At 36.0% G+C, this 24,481-nt stretch overlaps 1 protein-coding gene across 1 annotated transcript; it reads right to left on the reverse strand.

Moving 5' to 3' along the window:
- Positions 1–19,803: 19,803 nt before the first annotated feature.
- On the reverse strand, positions 19,804–23,221 carry LOC133516494 (lipoprotein lipase-like). Its single transcript, XM_061849482.1, has 3 exons — positions 22,814–23,221; positions 21,675–21,975; positions 19,804–20,827 (listed from the first exon to the last, which is right to left on the reverse strand). Exons 1-3 carry the CDS (start codon positions 22,938–22,940, stop codon positions 20,149–20,151), a joined length of 1,107 nt encoding a protein of 368 aa, XP_061705466.1. The 5' UTR covers positions 22,941–23,221; the 3' UTR covers positions 19,804–20,148.
- Positions 23,222–24,481: the final 1,260 nt, after the last annotated feature.

Here is a 24,481-nt window from a genome sequence, read left to right on the forward strand (position 1 = left end):
CAATCGCTTCCCATCAGGCGAGTTGTCTGCTCATACTGCAATATTAACATAGTTACTAAATTAAAAATGTGTATTTTTCCCGACGACATTTAAAAATAAAAATATCTTGTTCAAAACTAAAACTAAATAAACTCAACCGAACTCGGACAACTCCAAACGTCATTAAATATACATCAACGACCCCTCGCGTAGCTCTCAAACTTAAATTTTAGGTCCACTTCAGCAAATAACTTTTATACCCAATACACATTTAGATTGCCTAAGCGAGACCTAAACCACTGAAGAATTTGACTACTAACCCATAGAATTATCTCAGAGTTTGACTGACCAACACAAATTGGATTCGTGCTTTATCTAAAATGATTGAGTTTAGCCAGAGTCTAGTAAATAAATAAGACTGACAGCCCTGAGGATATAATAACTATAGATATGGCATAACAGTTAGGATGTATATAATGCAGGTGTATGTTTATGTTAACACATTCACTCCCACCCAGCGGCCCTGGGCGGGTTCTCTGTTCGTATGTGCTTTTCGCTACATACGCTCGTACCGCGTAGCTCGCATTGGCACTGAATTTATTAATAAAGGGAAAGAAATGCTTCGATCGTCACGGCCGCACACACTCACAATTATTTGATGTTTATATACACCTGCATTCACAAAAGGCGTAAAAAAGACGGCATAAGTAAAATAATAACTAAGTAAAAAAGAGACGCCTAGTATTTGTCACTTGCGTGTCATAGTTAAAGTGTCTTGTATTAGGCGCGACTAAGACGAAACGGTACAATCATCATAAGTTAACTGCTTTAGTTTTGTGGCTCAATAATCTATAGTTATAATTTCATTGGACAGCCCTCATACAGCGCAGCGAGAAGAGTCAATATTGTAGATGACAATTTTTTTTCATATTTTAGTTATTTGCGTATGCAAACTGCCAGCCTACTGTAATAATTTTATTATCACTTCAAAACGTAAAAATGACTTGACTGACCGCCGCACATAGAAGCTTTGAAAATCTTAAAACTATTTAATATTATTCTTTAATTCTAATTTTGTGCATAATATGCACCTCCATACAACACCGCGTTCCGCGTGGCCTTCTTATTGCTTATCCATGTTAACTTTCTAGGTATGAAATCTGGCACATACTAATATAATACCGCAATATACCGCAAAGGAAAGTAGGATTTTACGTTTAGAACTCATACAAACAGTACGTACCTAACAGATTCCATACGTAGAAAGTTAACATTGATAAGCAGTAAAAAGGCCACGCGGACTCGGTGTTGTATGGAGGTGTTCGTTTTGAATACACTAGTCTCTAGTTTGGGTTATTCAATATGCTTGTTTTAAGTGGATCCTATTCATCAGAGGAGTTATTTTGTTTAGTAGGAATAATTAACTTTGCTCAACATGTTGGTGTTGTTTAATTGTTATTAGGTTTAAGACAAATAAGGTTATTGCTTTTATGATGGTTTCACAGAATCGTTAGGTGACAACTAAAACTCACTAATTACATAGAAATTATTAAACAAAAATAAACCGTGTTTTGTTATTAGTACAGTTCACTATGCCACTGAATACAGAAAGGATACGCCGTGCGGAATAGAATTTATTCACCCCGTGGCACCCGACCGAAAGTCGGTTGATACTCGTACTGATTCACGTATATACGGGACTTACTTGCACCGTAGGTATTTAAGCATCACGTCCCGTTTTTGTCCCGTATACCACTGTAGTATAGTTACATAAATGGTCACCATCATCTCTATAAATCGTTTTTATAATGTGATATAGCAATAGCAGCAAAGCTACGAGTATATGTTGCTAATGGAAGCAAACGGTCAACATGACTAGGTACCTAACAATGTGCCGATTTGTGAATGAAGTAAATATCAGTCGAAATTGCGACCGGACTTAAAACATGTTGAACTTTACCTTTGTATTTTACATATTCCAAATAATATCTAGACTTGTTTCAATTCTAATCCCATAATAATTAAGTTATTAAAACAAACCAGAAAGGGCCAACCTTTGTACAATAATATTATAGGCAACTTTGCCCAATTACTAATGTTAACGAATGCACGGGCAAATTATGCGAAAGTTTGCAACCTTTCCGCGGTAACGAAAACACAAATGGTTGAATTTAAAATTCAAATTGTGATTGGCTAGGGGGCACCTTAAATGTAAACATAAAGGACTATTCTAAGGTATTTTTGTTTGAAAATTAAGTTTAAGTTTGTTTAGAGTACCTATAGTGTAAAGATATACCTATTCGCATTTCGGGGCGTGCGCACAGGAACTGCACAACCTGATCCCACCTTCCCCTTTTCATCATCGGACATCCAGGCGTGGGGAGCGAATGCACCCGTTCGTAGTAAACGTTCCATTATTGTTTTTTTCGTTTATCACTGAGGTTTTTAGTGCTGCGAAGATACCCTTATGCGTGTAGTGTACATAATATTTACTAATAGCCCCCTATTCTGACAGAATACACTGAGCAATGGCCGAAATGCTCTTGGCCGATTTTATATTAATTTAGTTTTCAAGTTTTTATAAAGACATTCTTTAGCTCAACTCCTATTCATCTTACATTTTTTGTGTACAATAGAAACGTAATTAACGTACTTGCCAGGTAAACTCCTTTTTTAATCTGTATAAAGAATATTTGTATTGTATATTTAAATTAAGGACTTCAATCCTCAAAGCCACAGTTTTGTTTTTAATACTACGTCGGTGGCAAACAAGCATACGGCCCGCCTCCGCAGTGGCAAATAAGCAGTCTCCGTAGCCTATGTACGCCTGCAACTCCAGAGTAGTTACCTGCGCGATGCCCACCGATGGCGCACGTTTCTTATAAACATTTCACTTTATTTGAGCGGCAAAGGCCCGCTTCATCTTACCGACTGACGCGAAGTTTTGGCGGGGATTTTGTACTTAATATTAAATGAAGTTACACGGGGCTTGTCGACCTTGTCTGACGTATTTCGAGAGTATTTTTACTATTCCGAAATTGTTATATTCAGTCAACAAATAGATCTATACTTTTAGAAAATTTTGCAATGTTTGAAGTAGGTTAAAGCAAAGAGAATTGACTGTAATAAAGGAATAAGTACCTACTTATATTTAAATAATAATAAAAACCGGCCAGGAGCATGTCGGGCCACGCTCAGTGTAGGGTTCCGTAGTTACTCTTCCGTCACAATAAGCTAAACTGGAGCTTAAAGTATAGTAAATTGTTAACCAAGGGATGAAACGGTACCTTTCACCCGAGTTAAACAAATAGGCAAATTTGCATAATCAGTACCTAATTAAAGTAAGTCTTTTTACTATGAAGGGAAAACTTTTTGCGATAACTCAAAAACAGTTCAACTGATCATGCCCGCTATAGTTTTCATTTAATGTGTTTCTTAAGCTCTACTTCCACGATTTTTTTCATATTTTTTGGACCTATGGTTCAAAAGTTAGAGCCCCCCCCTCTAACTTTTGAACCATTTTCATTTTTTTTCTTTCGGAGCGATTATCTCCGAATATATTCACTTTATCAAAAAATGTTTCTTGAAAACCCCTATTAGTTTTGAAAGACCTTTCCAACGATACCCCACACTCTAGGGTTGAAGCGAAAAAAAAATTCACCCCCACTTTACGTGTAGGGGAGGTACCCTAAAAAAAATTAAATTTTTAGATTTTATTGTACGACTTTGTCGGCTTTATTGATTTATATATCCATGCCAAATTTCAGCTTTCTAGCACTAACGACCACGGAGCAAAGCCTCGGACAGACAGACAGACAGACAGACAGACAGACGGACATGGCGAAACTATAAGGGTTCCGTTTTATGCCATTTGGCTACGGAACCCTAAAAACATGACGAATCTATAAGGGTTCCGTTTTTTGCCATTTGGCTACGGAACCCTAAAAACGTGCCCCGTAGTTTGACATCCAAAACAGATGGCGCTGTACTGCGCCATATGTTTTGCGGTCATTGAATTTTCAAACGTCAAATTTTGACAATCCGACTTACCGCAAAATATATGGAGCTGTACTTACAGCGCCATCTCGTTTACCTGTCAAATTCGAAGCACAAAATTGTCTTAGATTTTATTTACTCATCTTACTCAATCAATGTATCTTTGGTTAAAGGTACCTATTTATGTCTATGTATTTTGTTTATTATTGTGTATAAAATCACTCTTAAGAGTTTAAGCAAACAACATAATTTTTTCTTAGTTCCATCTATCTTGGGTAAGCCTTATGGCAATATTTGTATTTTAAATTTGGATTTCCTATTATTCCTATAAGAGTTCAAAACTGGCATTGAAGTTGTACTTGTACAAGCTGTCAACGTTAATTTACGAGGTTAAATATTGATTTAATTTGCCCTGTTCCATACCTCAGTTTCTAGCTTGAAATGCATTTATATTGGTTGGTTTAACACTCAATGCCAACATATTCGAAATATTTTATAGAACATATGGTCCTTAGTGCTAATATTGTCTTAGCTGATATTGTACCCGTGGGCAGAACGTTCGTTGATTACTGGACCATCTCAGAGCTTCTATTGTTTTACTTTCCGAGATCATGCGAATTTAAAACCAGTGTAATTGGATATATCTGCAAAAAATGGCTCCGCTTTTATTGAATATTGAAAGAGGAAAGAAAATTTGGGTATTTTTGCGCTACGACGCGCGGTTAAGGAGACCGACAGCCCTATAAATATTTCTGCATGAGTAAAAAACTTTTCCTGGTGAAAACAAAAAAAAATCTTTGTAGGGCTTTATCTCCTAAGCCGTGCGCCGTAGCGCAAAAATAATGAACATTTTGTTCCCCTTTTAATAACCCCATGCACCGAATAACATATTAGATTAGATATGACACAATCATCTTCATTAAAATAAAACTAATTCCAACTAAACTAATTCTTAATGGTAGTATATCTCACAACTGTTTAAATACAACCATCATCATTGTCATCATATATTTATTATTGTTTCATTACAAGGTAAAAGGGCTTGCCGGCTTCGTATCACTATTCGACCTCCCTACGATCGGCCGTCTATACCTACTCATTCGGCAAGCCCTTCTTTCCCGGCTTCTGCAGTAATGTACTATAAAACTAGTTGGTGTATCTGGTGACCTCAGGGCATGGGCGCATATCGCCCAGAAATTTCACCTGAACAATAAATACCTGGGGTCACATTAGGTTTAATCGAAGTTTAGTTGTTAAATTTGTATAATATTTATTTATTTAAACTTTATTACACAAAAGAAAAACTTAATGTATAAAAGACGAACTTAATGCCATGAGGCATTCTCTACCAGTCAACCTTAGGGCAAAGCAGAAAAGATTGTAGGCGGTACATTGTTGTACATTGAAAACTTATAACTAAATAAACGTAAGGAATAAGTATTTTAATAAAAAATGCTTCATTAAACAAAATCATACTTCGAGCAAAGTAGGCATTTACGCCAAGAATTAGCAGTAACAAACAGCTAATTTATACTGGACACCCAGGCGTGCTATTCGTCTGTTGAATACGCGATTGGAACATTAGCCTAGTAAATTGCCGAGATGAAACCTAAAATGAAATTTCAAGGCGCGCCTGGCGCCGCTGAACGACTCAAATTCTAGTAAGCAATTTATTGCACATTATTGCTTGTGCACAACATAAATGTATGGTAAAAATGCCAGATGTTCGGTTTCAGGCCAACCCGACGTAATTGAACATATTCTCTTTGGCAAAAATATTAAAATCCCAATGTCCCATCGTGTTTTATTTTTTAAAATTTTTTGATTATCATAAGAGTTAGAAGCGAATAACAAATTCCATGAAAAAAGTAAATGATCCTAACTCCTATTTTTTTTTAAATTATTATAGTTGTGGTTGTTATAACTTGTGGTTGATATACATCAAATTGTGTTTAAATATTTTTAATAATAAAATATTATAGGAAAACTGGGATTAGGTACGTTTGTATGGAAAGGTGGTTTCGGGGTGGTTATACACTTTCGACTTAAATAAGTATTTGGCGAGACAGTTCTCGCCAAATACATATTTTTATATTCTTCGCCTGTCTAACTGACTACGTAATAATATGTCAAATTATATTGAAATTTAAATATTAGGTGGGCAATGCCAATAATTATGTTGATATACAGGAGTCAGGAGAGCATAATGCAAGCGTAGCTACAAATTACGAGCAGGATGTGACCCAGATCAACCGCTGGACCGAGAACCGAGTTGTACTAGAGAGACCTCGCCTCTACTAGGAATTATATAATCTAAGTATAAGAAAAATAACGACTTAATACGAAAAATAAGCAGCATGCCAACATCTTCTGATGTTTATCAGCAGTTTAATTTCACTGAATGGCATTATCTCTAAAAAAAGCGGCCAAGTGCACCCGAGCTTCATGGGCGAGTCAGACTCGCCCATGAAGGGTTCCGTACAATTTATGACGTATTAAAAAGAAACTACCAAGTGTACAGTTAGAAACAAAATAGCTGCTGTTCAGTTGGTTTAAAGAAAGCTTTGTGTTATGAAAGAAACCACCCTCTTATTGAAGTCAATAAACAAGTGATTTGTAATATTTTATCACCTATCTGACCAAAGTACAATATGATTTTAATTTTAAGTGTACAAAGTTACAAAACCTAACAATCTTGATATAGGTTGTTGGCGACAACTTACCGTTACCAGGAATTAAGTTCATACAGACGTCTAAATATAATATTAATAAATAACCTACTTCACAAACCTGCTATCATTTTCTGGTTTTATCAGCGTTTCCACTTCAGCACATGTCGAATTCCTGGGGACAATGTATATAAAAACATTCCAAGTTTCATACGTGTAACTATAATAATATTTCCCTTGATTTATAAAAAAAAAAAATCATATACCTTTAACATTTGCGTCTTAGTGAAATCGAGCACATGCATCAAGTAAGCTTATCAAAAACATAAACGAATTGCTAACTTCTTTTTAAGAATCTGCGTAGTAAAATGTAGAATACCTACCTCAATAATTAAATCTAAGCTAAAAATTAAGAGCAGAATGTGACCCAGATCCCGCTGGACCGAGAGTTGAGTTAATGCTGGAGACTCTTTGCAAGTATATACTACTGTACTGAAAAAAAAGCACGCAGCTTAAACTAAAAATGTATGCCAACCTCTACCGGATTTGGAAAAAGTTATGAAAAGTTTAATAAGTTGGTACCTACAATTATGCTACCATTTAAGGGAAAGTCACCCAAAATTAATATTTATTAGGATCGACAGTAGGTAGCGTAAAACTTCTCTGGAAATGAAAAGTACAGAACACTTTGCAATACAAATGATGCACCACAACACAAGGGAAATACAACAAAAAGACCTGGAGGTTCATCATAAATTATAAATTATGTTAACTGACATAAAACCTACACAAAACAACACAAACACCTAATAATAACATAATAATATGGCAACACCTACTTTTTCGATTAACTTCTCTATTTCCGCTACCCAAAGGTTGTCTGGAAGAGATCGCTTTTTAGCGATAAGACCGCCTGTTGTCTGCCTCTAAATTTAATCAATGGTTTATTTTTCTTGTATATTTTTACTGAGGTGTGCCAATAAAGAGTATTCTATCTATCTATCTATAATCTACTTCGAATAGATGTTTATTATAGTAACTAGGAATTAGTCTGAAAAAGGTATGCCTGGAATAGTTTTTGACCGAAAAACTAATATGAAACAGCGATCCAGGGCGCAAGGGGTGATGCGGACAATTGAAAGTAACTATGTCCAAAATTGAACCAAATAAATCAAAAAATTAGAATTCAGAATTTGTTTTATTATTTTCTTGTTTTAAATTATCACCTTGTCTCAAATAAAAACTAAAAACTTTTCTTGGGTATTGCAAATTAGTCTATTATGGCCCTGAATAATGACGCAAAATTAGATAGGTAAAATGGTAGTTCAAGCTGCACACACACAGCACAAATTACGGATGTGACCTAGATCAAGCTCGCTGGAGCGTGAGACCTAAGTTAGTGTTTCTGGGGACACCTAGCCACTGGCAGAGCTAACATATTATACTTAGCTAATTTAGTTGCAAGTATACATGTAGTGATTCGAGTACTAGTGGCTTGCGTAATTTTCTCATAGGGTTTCATTTCAAAACATGGAAAAAAAATATTAAATGGAATAACTTAAGAGGGAAGTACCACGTGGACGATTCCATACAAAAAAGAAAACACTTCCCGAAATGGAATTTCGTAGAAAAAATACCGTTATTTCGTTAGATTCGAAAAGCTATTCCTAAGCAGATGAACAATTATTGTAAATGTCGTGATAAATACATTTTTGGGGACATTCTTTAACACATGTTGAGCTTATTATTTATTATATTCTCTTATTTATTATTTATTTAAACTCTATTGCACAAAAGGAAACTTATCGTACAAAAGGCGGACTTAATGGCAAAAGGCATAGCAGAGAGATTGCTTATTTTCTTTATTTAGGAATTTAATGATTACCAACAGATAATACATCTTACATGCTCTTAAATCTAATCTCTATCTCTAAAATCTCTTAAATATGGGGTTCCTCTGAAAAGGAGTGTATGGGTTTTGAAGGGCCGGTAACCCGTTATTTACCTCTGGAGTTGAAGGCGTCTATAGGTAAGTGTTAATGCTTACCATCAGGCGGGCCGTGTGCTTGTTTGCCATCGACGTGGTATTAAAAAACTAGGCAAAGCTTGTACTATGGGTACCGGGTGACGATAGCGATACACATACTTAGATAGACACATGTAAACGCACGCGTAGAACACACATTTGCAATAACAAACTGGTCAATCGATGTAAATATCGGGATTTGACCCTACCGCTTTGCAGGCAGGGTCACTTAAGGAGAAAGTTAGGACGCCAAGAACGAATAATTTCGTTTATTGAGCCGCGATTTCTATTTCTATTCCACACGCGTAATTATGTTGCTATGATCATGATGCCGGTGATCAATGCCACTGTACCAGCGGGACTGGGTGCGTAGCCAACGTGCCAATCGTTAACACTCCATAGAATTAGACCAAGCAAAGTTGGCAGCGTTTTTGATAGCCCAGGGTGCGCAAGGGTTATTATCAGGGCCCGTACATTTCATACCATTGCCAGAAAAATGACGTCACACTACATAGAGTATGATTCCAATTACGTAGTAATAATTAATCATTTGTCAACCTCATTAGATAACTGATACGATACAAATATTTTTACCATAGTGGTAATCATGAAATACAAGCATTTTTACTATTACCATATCCATTTTTTATGAGTAAATGTTAAACGTACAATGTATCTATGACATGATACGAAGTTTTGGATAACTATGTCACAAATTCGTCATAATTTCCTTTTAACAGAGTGTTAATTTAAAATGGGCATGCATATAAAAATATAAATATATTTTTAAACCGATTCGTGTCAATTATACCATATATTTTGTTTTTTTTTTTTTTGCTCAAAAATGGACATGGCACAAACGTATTCTCAGCCGACGATACGGGACTCTTAAGTAGAACGTTTACTTTCCGCACGAAAGTCGGTCTTCGACAACGCTCCCCTGACTTGTCAGAAAGAGACAGATGCTTTATCTCCGGGGCGACAGACGTGAGTTATGTATGCTGTTTGCGAGGCAATAACGCAATCACATGAATAATCTCCGTTGAATGCAATCACTATCAGACGGTTTCAGAGATCATGTTGGAGGTTCAGTCTAGAGATGGACCAGATACGAATATTCGGCCGAATTATTCGGTTCATACGTTCTTAATTGCAGCTAGAGAGATAAACCGCTATCTAGAAACTATCAAAGGGGCAAAGGACAAAGGACAAAATTTCCTAACTCTCTTAAATTCCTATGTAAATATAATACTTAAATATTATAGGGACGTTCTTACAGAAGTTCTTCTTCTTCCTCGCGTTGTCCCGGCATTTTGCCACGGCTCATGGGAGCCTGGGGTCCGCTTGACAACTAATCCCAAGATGTGGCGTAGGCACTAGTTTTTACGAAAGCGACTGCCATCTGACCTTCCAACCCAGAGGATAAACTAGGCCTTGTTGGGATTAGTCCGGTTTCCTCACGATGTTTTCCTTCACCGAAAAGCGACTGGTAAATATCAAATGATATTTCGTACATAAATTCCGAAAAACTCATTGGTACGAGCCGGGGTTTGAACCCGCGACCTCCGGATTGCAAGTCGCACGCTCTTACCGCTAGGCCACCAGCACTACGTTCTTACAGAAGTTGACTAACAATAAGTCCCACGGTAAGCCAAGAAGGCTTGTGTTGTTGGCACTCAGACAATGATATACAAATACTTAAATAATAAAAAAATATATAAGAATATATATATAAGTATTATTAATAAAATATATATATATATATTTAGAATTAATGAAATTAATTTATTTGGATAATTTATGTAAGTTTATTTCTGACGATCACGATATAGATTCTTATAAATTGACATTGATGTAATTTGTACTGTAATCATGTTGTGAAATAAATAAATCTAAATCTAATACATAGAAATCATCCATGACTCAGGAACAAATATCTGACAAATAATTTACCGGGATTAAAACCCAGGACCATCGGCTTCATGATCATGACATAGGCATGGTCACTATACACTAGGCCAGACCGGTCGTCAGATCATATGTATACCTGCCTAGTCTGTATCAGAGGTACAATTTACTGTGCCAATCGAATATGTTCGTATTCGTCTGAATGACTAATATTATACCGAATATTTGGCAAATATTATTTTAATGTGTTCTTGTTGCAACACACAGTTCTGTATAGAATTTTTATTTTTTATTTTTTGCTATTTTCTTTATTTATCAAGAGAGAGAACAATAATGGCTGATTCTTATCTAATTAGAGCTAACCACAACTTATATGTTTTTACGTGTAAACATGCAGTAAATTTACGCTGAAATAAAATAATAGTCGATATAAATTAAGTACTTATACATATTAAATATTTATTTATACATATTTTTAAAGCATTTGTGTCTGTGGCCTATTTACTTTGGAATATCCAGTGAGTCAAAATATATCAACACCTTCCTTTTAAACTTTTCAAGTCTATCGTTAAATATGTCAACTCTCACGAAGCCTGGAATATTATTTGATTAGGAAACTTGCTGAATATGTTTCGGCTCAACTCTAGTTCTGTAAGATAATATACATATTTAGGCGCTAATGTGTCTTCTACGCTCCCTGTGTTGTGTGTGTTGATTATTCAAGAACAAAATCAATACGTTAATGTACTCATCGGGAAGTTGGCTTTACACAGTTTGTATTGATTAATTTAAATAAGCCGTTATCTCATATAAAGAAACATTAATTGTTCAAAATGGAATATAGGTATTTGGTGTGATATGTTTATAAAAGGTTCCTTAGTTTGCCTGTCGGCATACATCTCTTCCAACTATTTGAGCCCACACTAGCGTCTTTTTAGCGTCGGTATCTAGTCACCGCTATTATATGGAAAATTAATGGGTTGGCTACTCTTGCCAGCCTAATTCCTCGAGGAATCTTATCAGGAATCCTAGGTCTCTCAGGGATCCGAGATGTTTTGCCCTGTATGGGGCCACTCCGCTGCATTCCAGCACCACGTGAGAGGCTGTTCCTTCTGTCTCCATGCATCCTCGGCATAAGGGACTGTCTGTGATACCTGTTATGAAAAGATGTTTGCTAAATAGTCCATGATCTCATAGTCATACTCAGTCGGACCTTCCATAGTTTATGGAGCGCCCTTGTGAGTTTTTCGTTGGTGCCAGGCATGGCTTGTTTGACCTGTCTGCGTCCAGTCTGGTTTCTCCAGTGCTCTGTGTGTGGTTTCCCTGTGCGTGCCAGCAGCATTGAGCGTACCTTGCTAAACGGTATCGGGAGAATCGGTTTTAAATTACATTATTTAGGTATCATTCTGATGTCAGTGTACGTTCGAATTGGTCTATAAGACAAAGCGAGTTATTTGTTGACCCTTTTTGCGTTAGCAGCTGAATGGGTCACTTGTTTGCTCCTTACTCAGCATGTGACCTGTCAGGTCACATTATAATGATTACTATACTTAATATTCCTTATAAAATACCAAACTTTTCTTCCCACTGTCAGGCAAAAGCCTCTCATTTTAGATAGGGACCAAAGCTCGGGTTTTTCGCAATTGTATAGTATCCTTTTTACCTGTCTTTTTCTGCTTCGGTGAACATTTTTTGGTGGTTTTTTAAGTATTCAATTGTCTGACATGTACAGTCATGTATTTTTTGAGCTTGGAGGCTTTCAAATGTATATTATTTTCTACTTAGGCCCAGCTATACGAAAAAGGTCCAAAATTTGCCAGCAAAATTTGAAACTAGGTTATTAGTTGGAGTATTAGGAAATTAGTTGATTTTGCTTTGTTTCAAACTGACTGTATTCCGATTGAATATGATTTTTTCATCCAACTTAATAAAAATTATAGGACCGTGAGTCTTATAGGATATAGGTATTAGGTCTGCGTATTTTCATAAGAATTTTAACTACATACAACATAAGGTTATGTAAATCTTCTACAGGATGTTTATTTAGTCACCTGCAAACATTTACGGGCTGAATATAAAGGTCATATTGAGCAACTTTTACTGTGGGATCAATCCGGGAATCGCGAAAAAATATTTTAATCTCCCATAGAAAATGTCAAGGTCAGACAGCCAAAATATTTGAAACAGCCAATTTTTATTTTCGCGATTTCTGGGTTGGTCCCATAGTAAAAGTGGCTCAGTATAACCTATATATTCATCCCGTCAACTATTCCAGGTGACTAAATAAACAAGAGGTAAGTAATTCGTCAATGGAAAAAATGATAGGTAGGTATTTTTTTTATGTTAGTTAACGATATATTTAACGATAGTTGATCTCTCACTTGTCTTTCTCTGAAAGCTATTCCGTACACCAAACCCGCGCGACTGAATTCTCATTGCACTTGCGTTCATTTAGTGCTCCTAATGAATCTAACTGTGTACAAGACAATTCCAACACGAAGTAGTTTAGGGTCATTGTACACGGAGCAACAAATGCTTTAAAGAAACGCTGACATTTTACCTACAAAGTCTGGTTTCGATGTCAATGACATCATATGATTATTCGCCATTAAAATCAATGTGCTAACCGAATTAACCAACGCCTCCAGTGTCCAGGGCTTGAAACAGCGTCCTCTGCTATCGCAGCCTAAGCCCTCGGCCACCCGAGCCACGGCAGCATGAGTCGAATTTTACCAAATGTATGCAATTTCATTTATTTCGGTTTGTAATTTAAGAACCTACACAATAGTGTTTCAACTTGAATCGTCTTTAAAATCAATGAGGTGACCGAAATAACCAAGGCCTCGGGTGCCCAGGGCTTGAAACAGCGTCATCTGCTATCGCAGGTGCCTAAGCCCTCGGCCACCCGAGCCACGTTAGCATGAGTCGAATTTTACCGTGTATATGCAAGTCCATTTATTTTGGTTTATAATTTAAGTACACAGTAGTGTTTCAACTTGAAATAAGAAAATTAAAATAGATAAAAATATGGTCTCTAATAGTATCGATGAGCTGACACCGATGACTAAAAACTTTATATCAATTTTCCCACCATTCAAATCAATAATAATTAATTGAGGTGAAATATTAATTGAAAAAAATATTTAGCGAAAAATACACATGAATTCGTTTGCAATGATTGCGCTGAGTTAAATAAATTATATTGGTCTAAAAACACCATACGAGTATCTTAAACGTAAAATTATTTCAAAAGCCTTTCATCCCAGTCGGACCGAGTCAAACCATCGCGTTTTATGTTAAGAAAATCTATTATACACACAGTAATTCTAAACATAATATGACGTAATAAACAAAATGTGTGATTATGAGAAATTCAATAATTCGTGTGATAAAGCGGTCATATAACAAAATTTGTCGTATTTATGTTATGTTATTAATACTTTCAATAATAAAATTGGACAGTTTTGATTGCCATTCCAACATAGACCTACACCAAGAATTAACGAAAGAGTAGTAGTATGCCACATTGCCCCGCCTTATCTTCGACGGCTCCAGGCACTGAAGAGGGAAACCGAGAAAATCACTAAGACCCCTGCTTTGCCAGATTACAATGTGTTTTGCCATCCACCCCCACAGTGACTAAAATCCTAAAATCCCGGAATCCACCTTGCGCTACAGCCCAGAACTTGAAGAATTTCAGCATCTCAGATAGGTGGAAGTTGGAGTGGCCTGCTGACATGGCCGAGAAATTCACCCTTATTACCGACCCGACACAAAAACGAAAAAGGTTCGATCTCCCCCGCAAACGTTGGTGTCGTCTGAACAGATTGAGGACTGGGCATGGCTGTTGCAATTCTTATACCTACAAATGGGACTGGAAGGTTTCTCCACTCTGCGAGTGCGTTGAGGAAGAGCAGACGACTGAACATATCATCTGGCGCTGCCCCCTTCCGTCTTCTGGACCAGCTGAAGAATTGGGCTCCGTCAATCCTAATCTGATTACCTGGCTTGACAACCTCAAGTCCATACTTTGAATGTCCTTCAACTGTGCATGCCATACGATTAATAATAAACGAAATAGTTTCCGAGGAAAATTATTGTACGAACAGATGGACAAACAGGATGGCATGCAGAAAATATAAGGGTGTTGGTTACGGAACCCTAAATAACACACTTGTACCTGAAAATTTTAAATACTAGTAGCAGTAAGTAGTACTAGTACATATGGTAGATGTTGCTACATTACCGCTTTGGTACGGTAATTCTAACTTCACGTACCTATGTCGAAAATTTAAAGGGTCATATGTACTGTAAAACGTTGTACGACACACGTCCGAATAGGCAATTCGCATCTTGTGTCAATCTGTCAATTTAAAACACGGCCGAAGAAAACACCACTCGTTGTGAAATTCCTATTTTTCGCACTTAGATCGTAATATACTTATTATGGATTGGATGTGTTTAAGGTCATTAAGCCGAGTCGAACTTTCAAGATTACGTAATGCCACGTTTCGCTCGCTCAGTGTAGAAGCCGCCTAACTTGTTTTTCTCCTTTTCCCGACCCAGTTCGCCTGGGTTAAACAAAATGAATCATAGATACTGTATACTATCTAGGCTTTTATCTAATTGACTTTTTGTTATCATTTGTTCGTAGGATTCTTTTGAACTAAGCTGAAATAAGCTTTCTCTTGAATTACTTTCGAAAGAGTTTAACGTAGAAGGAAAGGCTAAAAATTGTATTAGAATAGTTCTTTATTTAGTAGTTGGTAGTTTATAGAAAAAATGCTAATGGAAAGCGCTAGTGAACCAGCAGTAAGAGCTTGCGACTTTCAATCTGAAGGTCGCGGGCTCAAACCCCGGCTCAGTCTGATGACTTTTTGGGAACTTACGTACAGTCAGCATCAAAAGTAGCGGATCAAACAAGGTTTCAAAAGTATCTACCATTCTGTAACAGCTTAACAAAATGTGGTGGTTCTATTTGTAGAACAACTAAGACGTTAAAAGATATACTTTTTAACGTAAATTTAAGAGATTTTTCATTATTTGGATAAGTTATCCAGAATATCAGATACTTTTGGCGCGTTGTTTCATCCGCTACTATTGATGCTGACCCTACGATATATCATTTGATATTTACCAGTCGCTTTTCGCTGAAGGAAATCATCGTGAGGAAACCGGACTAATCCCAATAAGGCTCTGTTTACTCTCTGGGTTGGAAGGTCAGATGGTTGACGCTTTCGTAAAAACTAGTGCCAACGCCAATTCTGAGGATTAGTTGTCAAGCGGAGCCCAGGCTCCCATGAGCCGTGGCAAAATGCCGGGACAACACGAGGAAGATAGTTGGTAGTTAATAAAAAAGCGGCCAAGTGCGAGTCGGACTCGCGCATGAAGGGTTCCGTACAATTTAAGACGTATTAAAAAAAAATCTTCTTACTAGATCTTGTTCAACATTTTACCACTTTGGACACACATTTTACCACTTTGGAAGTGTCTCTCGCGCAAACTATTCAGTTTAGAAAAAAATGATATTAGGAACCTAACTATCATTTTTGAAGACCTATCCATAGATACCTTACACGTATATGTTTGATGAAAAAATTTTTTTAAATTTTATGACGTATTAAAAAAAAAACTACTCACTAGATCTCGTTCAAAACAATTTTCGGTGGAAGTTTGCATGGTAATGTATATCATATATTTTTTTTAGATTTTTCATTCTGTTATTTTAGAAGTTACAGGGGGGGGGACACACTTTTTTTCACTTTGGAAGGTTCTCTCGCGCAAACTATTCAGTTTAGAAAAAAATGATATTAGAAACATTAATATCATTTTTGAAGACCTATCCATAGATACCCCACACGTATGGGTATGATGAAAAAAAAAATTTTTTTTTAATTTCATGACGTATTAAAAAAAAACTACGTACTAGATCTCGTTCAAACCAATTTTCGGTGGAAGTTTACATGGCAATGTATATCATATATTTTTTTTAGATTTTTCATTCTGTTATTTTAGAAGTTACAGGGGGGGGGACACACTTTTTTTCACTTTGGAAGGTTCTCTCGCGCAAACTATTCAGTTTAGAAAAAAATGATATTAGAAACATTAATATCATTTTTGAAGACCTATCCATAGATACCCCACACGTATGGGTATGATGAAAAAAAATTTTTTTTTTTAATTTCATGACGTATTAAAAAAAAACTACTTACTAGATCTCGTTCAAACCAATTTTCGGTGGAAGTTTACATGGCAATGTATATCATATATTTTTTTTAGATTTTTCATTCTGTTATTTTAGAAGTTACGGGGGGGGGGGACACACATTTTACCACTTTGGAAGTGTCTCTCGCGCAAACTATTCATTTTAGAAAAAAATGATATTAGAAACCTCAATATCATTTTTGAAGACCTATCCATAGATACCCCACACGTATGGGTTTGATGAAAAAAGATTTTTTGAGTTTCAGTTCTAAGTATGGGGAACCCCCAAAATTTATTGTTTTTTTTCTATTTTTGTGTAAACATCCTAATGCGGTTCATAGACTACATCTACTTACCAAGTTTGAACAGTACAGCTCTTATAGTTTCGGAAAAAAGTGGCTGTGACAGAATCGGACAGACAGACGGACATGACGAATCTATAAGGGTTCCGTTTTTTGCCATTTGGCTACGGAACCCTAAAAACACAGTAATTTTACTAACAATAACGACATCCATTTTAGTATATTATTAAATACGCCACTCATTAACTGTATCAAGGAAATTGACAGGGAAATCGCCCGCGTAAATGCTGTAGCGTTAAAAGCCGTAATAGACGGGCGTACCGGACTGCGACCTTGGTCCGGAGTTGCAGGCGTCCATCGTAGGCGTATCGCTCTCTCTGCAGCCCTAAGCACCAGCAGTTTGGGCCTTGTCACAATCCTGGCAGCACCATAGGTTAGGTTATTTTATAATGTTTTTTTTTTTTTTTTTTTTTTTTTTTTTTTTTTTTTTTTTTTTTTTTTTTTTAGATCTAGGTTTTTAAGTTTTGTAGTTTAGTGTTTAGTATATTAACCAAATAAATATTTATTATTTTTATATTTCTTAGCGTTAGGCCTGAGTGGACGCTCGAAACGGATCATACGGCGGAGAGTGCAGCGTGGCGTCGGGCTCATAAGTGATGTGAGCAGCGTGCACTAAGGCCGCTCCTATACGTTTGCATTTGTTTAACATGCACGCCGCACGCCCCGCCCCGCTGCACGCTCAACTCAGACATCCACTCAGGCCCTACACTGAATATTCATATTGCAAAAAACTCTAGCCTAAGACATCTGAATAAAAGATTAATAAAGATGGTATAATATGTACAAATAGATAAGAGTATTTTACAATAAGAGTAAGGCTGTGTTCAGCAGGGAGATGGAGTTTTATAATTTTATTTAGAAAACTGGCGATAAAAATGAAGAATTTTTATATTCGATAAGCCAAGCATTACACTACAAAACAATAAAGAAAAAGTAATTTAATGAGACGCTTTCAGTGCAGCTAACAAATTCCTTTCCCAACTGCAGATTAAATAATACGCATAACAGATATGACACTTTTTTTTGTACGAAAGCAAACATGTTTGTTTATCATCGGTTTTTAGGGTTACTAGGCCTCGCACTAGTAGACACAGAGGGTAAACTAGGCCTTATTTGGGCAAGTCTGAAGTCACGATGTTTTCCTTCACCGAAAAGTGACTAGTGAATATCAAATGATAGTTCGTACATAAGTCCCGAAAAACTCATTATTGGTACGAGCCGGGGTTTGAGTTTGAGCCCGCGACCTCCGGATTGCAAGTCGCACGTTCTTACCACTACGGCACCAGCGCTTCTAAAAATAAATAAAAGGTAACTAAAATAAACTCTAATGTCCATATTATCATATTATTCAATATTATCGTTAATTAATGCAAATCACGTTCGCTTAATAACCTTGCATTGACGTATTTATTCGAAATATTCATTAATATGCAACCATAAACCATAACATAAATTTATATTAAATACGTAAATTTCGATGTCTTGTTATTTTAAATAATTTTTAATATTATTTATCTACTAGAGTCGGACCAAGCTAACTCTGCATGACAAAATATAAAAATCTGATTAATGTCAAATGTCTATGACATGAGGATTATAACACTTCGTCAGTTTATTCTGTTCAAGTCGGTGTTAGCTTAGACGAACTCTAGTCATATAGACACGAGTAAGGTAAAAATATAGTGAATAATTTCCCAATTTTCCCAACGTATTTTCTCGGAAACGTTCGAATTTATCATGCTATTCCAATAAGCCTCAATAACTTTTGCATTGAATAATTGAAATAGCACGACAAATTCAAATGATCTCAAGAAACTCTGATGGGAAAAGAGTATTTAATTAATTTGTCTCTTCTTCCTCGCGTTGTCCCGGCATTTTGCCACGGCTCATGGGAGCCTGGGGTCCGCTTGACAACTAATCCCAAGATTTGGCGTAGGCACTAGTTTTTACGAAAGCGACTGCCATCTGACCTTCCAATCCAGAGGGTAAACTAGGCCTTGTTGGGATTAGTCCGGTTTCCACACGATGTTTTCCTTCACCGAAAAGCGATTGGTAAATATCAAATGATATTTCGTACATAAGATCCGAAAAACTCATTGGTACGAGCCGGGGTTTGAACCCGCGAACCTCCGGATTACAAGTCGCACGCTCTTACCGCTAGGCCACCAGCGCTTTAGTGAATACTCGCTATTTACTCGCTAACACAGGGCTATTTAATAAATTTGTATTTGTGATAAATAAATATTAGGGGACATCTTACACTGATCAAGTACTAAGCAAAGCTTGTACTTTGGGTCCTAGGATAATATATATACATACTTATATAGATAAATACATACTTATATACATAGAAAACACCCATGACTCCTGAGTCATGAACTTCATGACGTTCATCACACAAATAAATGCCCTTACCGGGGTTCGAACCCAGGACCATTGACTTTATAGACATGGTCACCACCTACTTGGCTAGACCGGTCGTAGACTCAATAATAAATAAAATAATACATACATACATACATATAATCACGCCTATTTCCCGACGGGGTAGGCAGAGACCACGGATTTCCACTTGCTACGATCCTGACATACCTCTTTCGCTTCCTTTACTTTCATGACATTCCTCATACACGCTCGTCGGTTTAAAATAATATGAAGTTAAAATAAATTAATATTCAATTTGCTAAAAGATAATTATTGCATAATCACATTGAAATTGGTTACAGATAAGTTACAAATAATACAAGCTTACCACTCAGTAACACATTACATTTGGTTTTGTTTTGACACAAGAATACCTACGACTGTTATAAGAAAATATTTTTGTAATAAATTACTCCAGCGATATGTATATATGAGGGCTATGGGTGAGTATGGTACTTAAAGCCCTCACAATTCGAGTATCTCGTAACTTCCTCATTAGAAATGCTTCTCATATTTTCCTAATTAAACTTAATCTGGCAATTTTGCCATTGCACGCCGCCCGCGATTGTCCTTATCTCCCCTACATCGTTAGGACTTCCTTAGCATTGAGCCAATTCAAATGCCTCACGTACTGGTTTTCTTCCCTCTTTAAACCTTTGGTTCCCAGCCCGTACGGATATCGGTTAAATGTAGGAAGATAATATATACCTGGTTTACTTTTATCAACAAATATATCCATTGTATTCGATATTTTAGGCTCCCTCTCATAGCAATCTCCGTCTCTCGCCTGCTGGACAGAATCACATTGCATCGCCACAAAAATACCAGGATTCATAAGTGCTGATATCCACAAGAAGTAAGTTTTCGAATGGCTACAAAATATAAGGCAAGGTACACTCCAAACATCATTAGGTTGGTATTCGCCCCCGTTGATAAAGATTGACACATGTCCAAGAGGAGTCGCAATGCCATAAGCATCTATATTTGAATGTACAGTAAAGACGAAATCGGCATCAGATGGGTCTAGTCTCTGGTCTGGCCCGAGGTGTCTGAAACATGGTCCGGATGGTTCTAAAGCGGTGATAGCCGAAATGTTTTTGCCGGTCAGTTGACGGTAATTTTTGGCTGCGAAGCCTGCGGTATGGCCGCCGAGACTGAAGGTAACTAGCTCTAGTTTTTTTGGATCTAACCCGTGCGTTGTTAGATTAGCTAGCATTTCGGCTACATGTTTGCCTACTGGCCGAACCATACGTGCTGCCCTGAAATTGAAATTGTAACATTAATTACTTCTACAAAAAACTATGTAAAATACGTCGTAATATTAACCTACTGACGCTGTCTACTCTTCTTCCTAGCGTTTTTCCCGGCTTATTGCCACGGCTCATGGAAGCCTGGGGTCCGCTTGGCAACTTATCCCGATAATCGGCGTAGGCACAAATTTTTACGAAAGCCATCTGCCATCTGACCTTTCAACTCAGAGGGTATTAAACTATGCCTTATTGGAATTAGTCCTGTTTCCTCACGATGTTTTCGATCACCGAAAAGCGACTGATACACACATGATACAAATGATATTTCGTACATAAGTTCCGAAAAACTCATTGGTACGAGCCGGGCTTTGAACCCGCGACCTCCGGATTGAAAGTCGCATACTCTTTCCGCTATAGGCCACCAACGCTTTGTTATTAACAATTTTTTTTTTTAATTAAGAAACAAACAGTCGTTTACAAACAATTTTACAAGAATATTTCTTAAATTAAGACCTGGAGTTTCCTTATTGTATATAAATTGCAGTCTATAAAACAACAAACAAACATAGGTACTAGGTAGCAGGCGGCAAATTTTACTAAATAAAAGACCAGATAAATAAAGAGTAGTTAGGTATTCATTTTTGTCTTTTACTTCCAATACAAATCATTTAACCAAAACCCGTGGGCATAATTTTTCTAGTATTTGATTTGAACAAAGATGATAAATTTAATGGTTTGTGTAAAATCCAATAAAAAGTATATTCTTCCAAAATTGTCTACCGTAGGTATGACTTAAAAATAACATTAAAATAAAATTCAAAACTAGCATCAGCAATTCTGTTCAATTCATACTCACAATGGGAAATGGTTGATGGTGAAATAAAAGTAGTCCAGAATAAGCACGTTGTATCCCAATTCCTTGTATAAACTTCCAATTGTTCTTGGACCAGGAAGTACATTCGTTTCAAAATATCCAGGTATGTACATAACCGTCTTCTTCGTGAAGTCTATTTCAGGATTTTTGGCAAGTTTCTTCATTTGGTAGTAATTGTATTCAGTCCATTGTGCCAGTAGTACATTGCCTGGTCCTAAGACGGCTAGTTTTAGTTGTTCCAAGGATTTTGGCTTGATGGTGGCAGGCTTTGTCGATCCAGGACCTGTAGATATTTTAAAATATTTAATAATCTGTGAATGTACTAATATGTACGTATGTGTGAGATATTAAAAGGGGGGAGCTGGCGCTTACGACACTTTAAACAAGAATTCAAATATTAATACGGCATTTTGTCAAGCGGGTCGTTTGCATAATCATATATGATGGTATATTTAATATCCAACACTATACGCTATCAACATACAAATAATACACCCATATACATATATATTGTCGAATAAGTATTATATTAATAATATTTATATTATAAACTTTCGATAGCTGGAACACATTAGGTGTTACAAATTTAGATTGTAGTCATTCTCTTTTCGTATAGAATTATCTATTTTCATCAAAAGAAATTTACATAACAGTGTACTAATCCATACAAGTATAAATAATTGATTTATTATTTCGAACAGACCATGTAACCTAAATAATTTTATGGTTATGACGTCTGAATTTATTAAAATATTCCACAACTAAACTGGTTCCACTCATATTACGCAGGTTCTCTAAATATCAACCATGACCGCGGAGATGATTACGCGTATTAAATAATTTTGATTGCAATGTTTCGGAAGTACAAATCGAATTTAACGCGATAAATTTAATTAATGGGCTTCTAAAAATTAATGTTTTTAGCTCCGTTTATGTTTGCATGATTTTGACTCTTAGCGATTATATTGCGACCAAAGTAGGTAGCAACCAGCGCGTGTCTAAAATCAAAATGCTGGTCTTGAATCTTTTCTTAATGCATAAGCAAAGTAATGATATAGGTCTCATGAATTTAAATTTGTTATTTAAGCACTGGTTCAATATAAGAAGGTAAATGTACTTACAGTCTGAAAGAAATCCATTAGAAATGCCTTGGTCGAATTTGGAATATTGTATTGCCAATACAGACGTAAAAAGTACGGACAAATATATTATTTTTAACATTTTTCTTTTATTAAAAACGTTATTCATGCTTTAAAAACAGCGAAAATAAATATAAAATACAACTTTTATTATATTAACATTTTTATATTAATAGTTTTTTTTATAGGTAATATATTTATTTATTTAATTTTATTGTTGCCTAATATTTTTGATCACGTGCGCTGTGCACAAGGAGTGAATTAAAACTAGTTTGTGACCTTTGCTACAATTTATGTTAGCTTGTTATAAATAAATAAAGTCATCGTTTCAAGGCAAGATACTTAAGATGCTCAAAATACAAATGACATAGATTGTTCAAAATAGAACACGGACAATCACCTGACAGCCGAAACAACTTTACTCTTAAAACTGGTGCCAGCCGAACAACGTGTAATAAAATTGGTTACAAATCTTTATATGATACGAAAAAAGCACCACACTAAAAAAAATACAAGCAACCTGTCTTATCGGCACTTACCTATTTTTTGTATGAAGAAAAGTGTAAAAAGGTCTTAAAGTTAGAGGAAGGGATTTTATTACATACTGTATTAGAATAAAACCTTATAGTTATTTTAGAAACCGAATGATGTGCCTCGCGTTGATGTTTATGGAAAAATACACTTTAAATATACCTATACATGTCTTTATTTTTATGTTCTTAAGTGGCGCGTATTAAAATACCTGTTCCAAATTCTTTAAATTATACTTAATAATTTTCGAGCAAAACACGGATAGACAGACAATGGGGATAAAACTATAAGGTTGTATTTTTGTCATTTTGGTTACAAAACCCTAAAAACGGGCTGACCGCGTAATATGGGGTTCTTCAAAAAAGGAGTGTACAGGTTTTTAAAGGGTCGGCAACGCGCATGTAATGCCTCTGGTGTTGCAGGCGTCCTTAGGCTACGGTGACTGCTTACCATCAGGCGGGCCGTATGCTTGTTTGCCACCGTCGTGGTATAAAAAAAAAATAGTTTTTGTAGAAGTGACATATCTGTAAAAGTATTATGTAATCTATGCCCCAACTCTCTAGTCTTCTGCATTTACAAGAAAATTCATACGTCTTTTTTCCAATTTAAACCGTATTTATATGTCAGCATGGTTGAATTTACAAAGCACGTTTTAAAATACTTGATTGTTCTATTGTCAAGCGAGTTGAAATTAATAAATGTCTAGCTATTAGAATTGAATTACGAAGAAAGTAAACTTAATAAATAAATTCACATTTATTTTGTAATTGATCTTGATATAATAAATAAATAAATTATTTTAGAGTCCCATCCCTCGTAATAAAAAAACAGAATCCCTATAGAAAAACATGTGTAGTCTGTTTATTAATACATTTATTAGAGCCAATTAAATTTGCTCCGAAATTACTGGGCGTTGAGGTGAAATTTTATAAGTATTAAGTAGTAAAAAATACGTAAATAATTATAAATTAAGCGGTAATTTTGAAATTTTAAAATGAAGTTTCTCAAACCATACCGATACATCAAATGACAGGACTCGTGAGAAATATTTTTTTTATAATTATTATTAGTTTAGAAGTTATTGAAGAAAATATGAGGGATATGGTTAAGGACAAGGGC

The sequence above is a fragment of the Cydia pomonella genome, chromosome 3 (assembly GCF_033807575.1).
Source record: "Cydia pomonella isolate Wapato2018A chromosome 3, ilCydPomo1, whole genome shotgun sequence".
Classification (NCBI taxonomy): domain Eukaryota; kingdom Metazoa; phylum Arthropoda; class Insecta; order Lepidoptera; family Tortricidae; genus Cydia; species Cydia pomonella.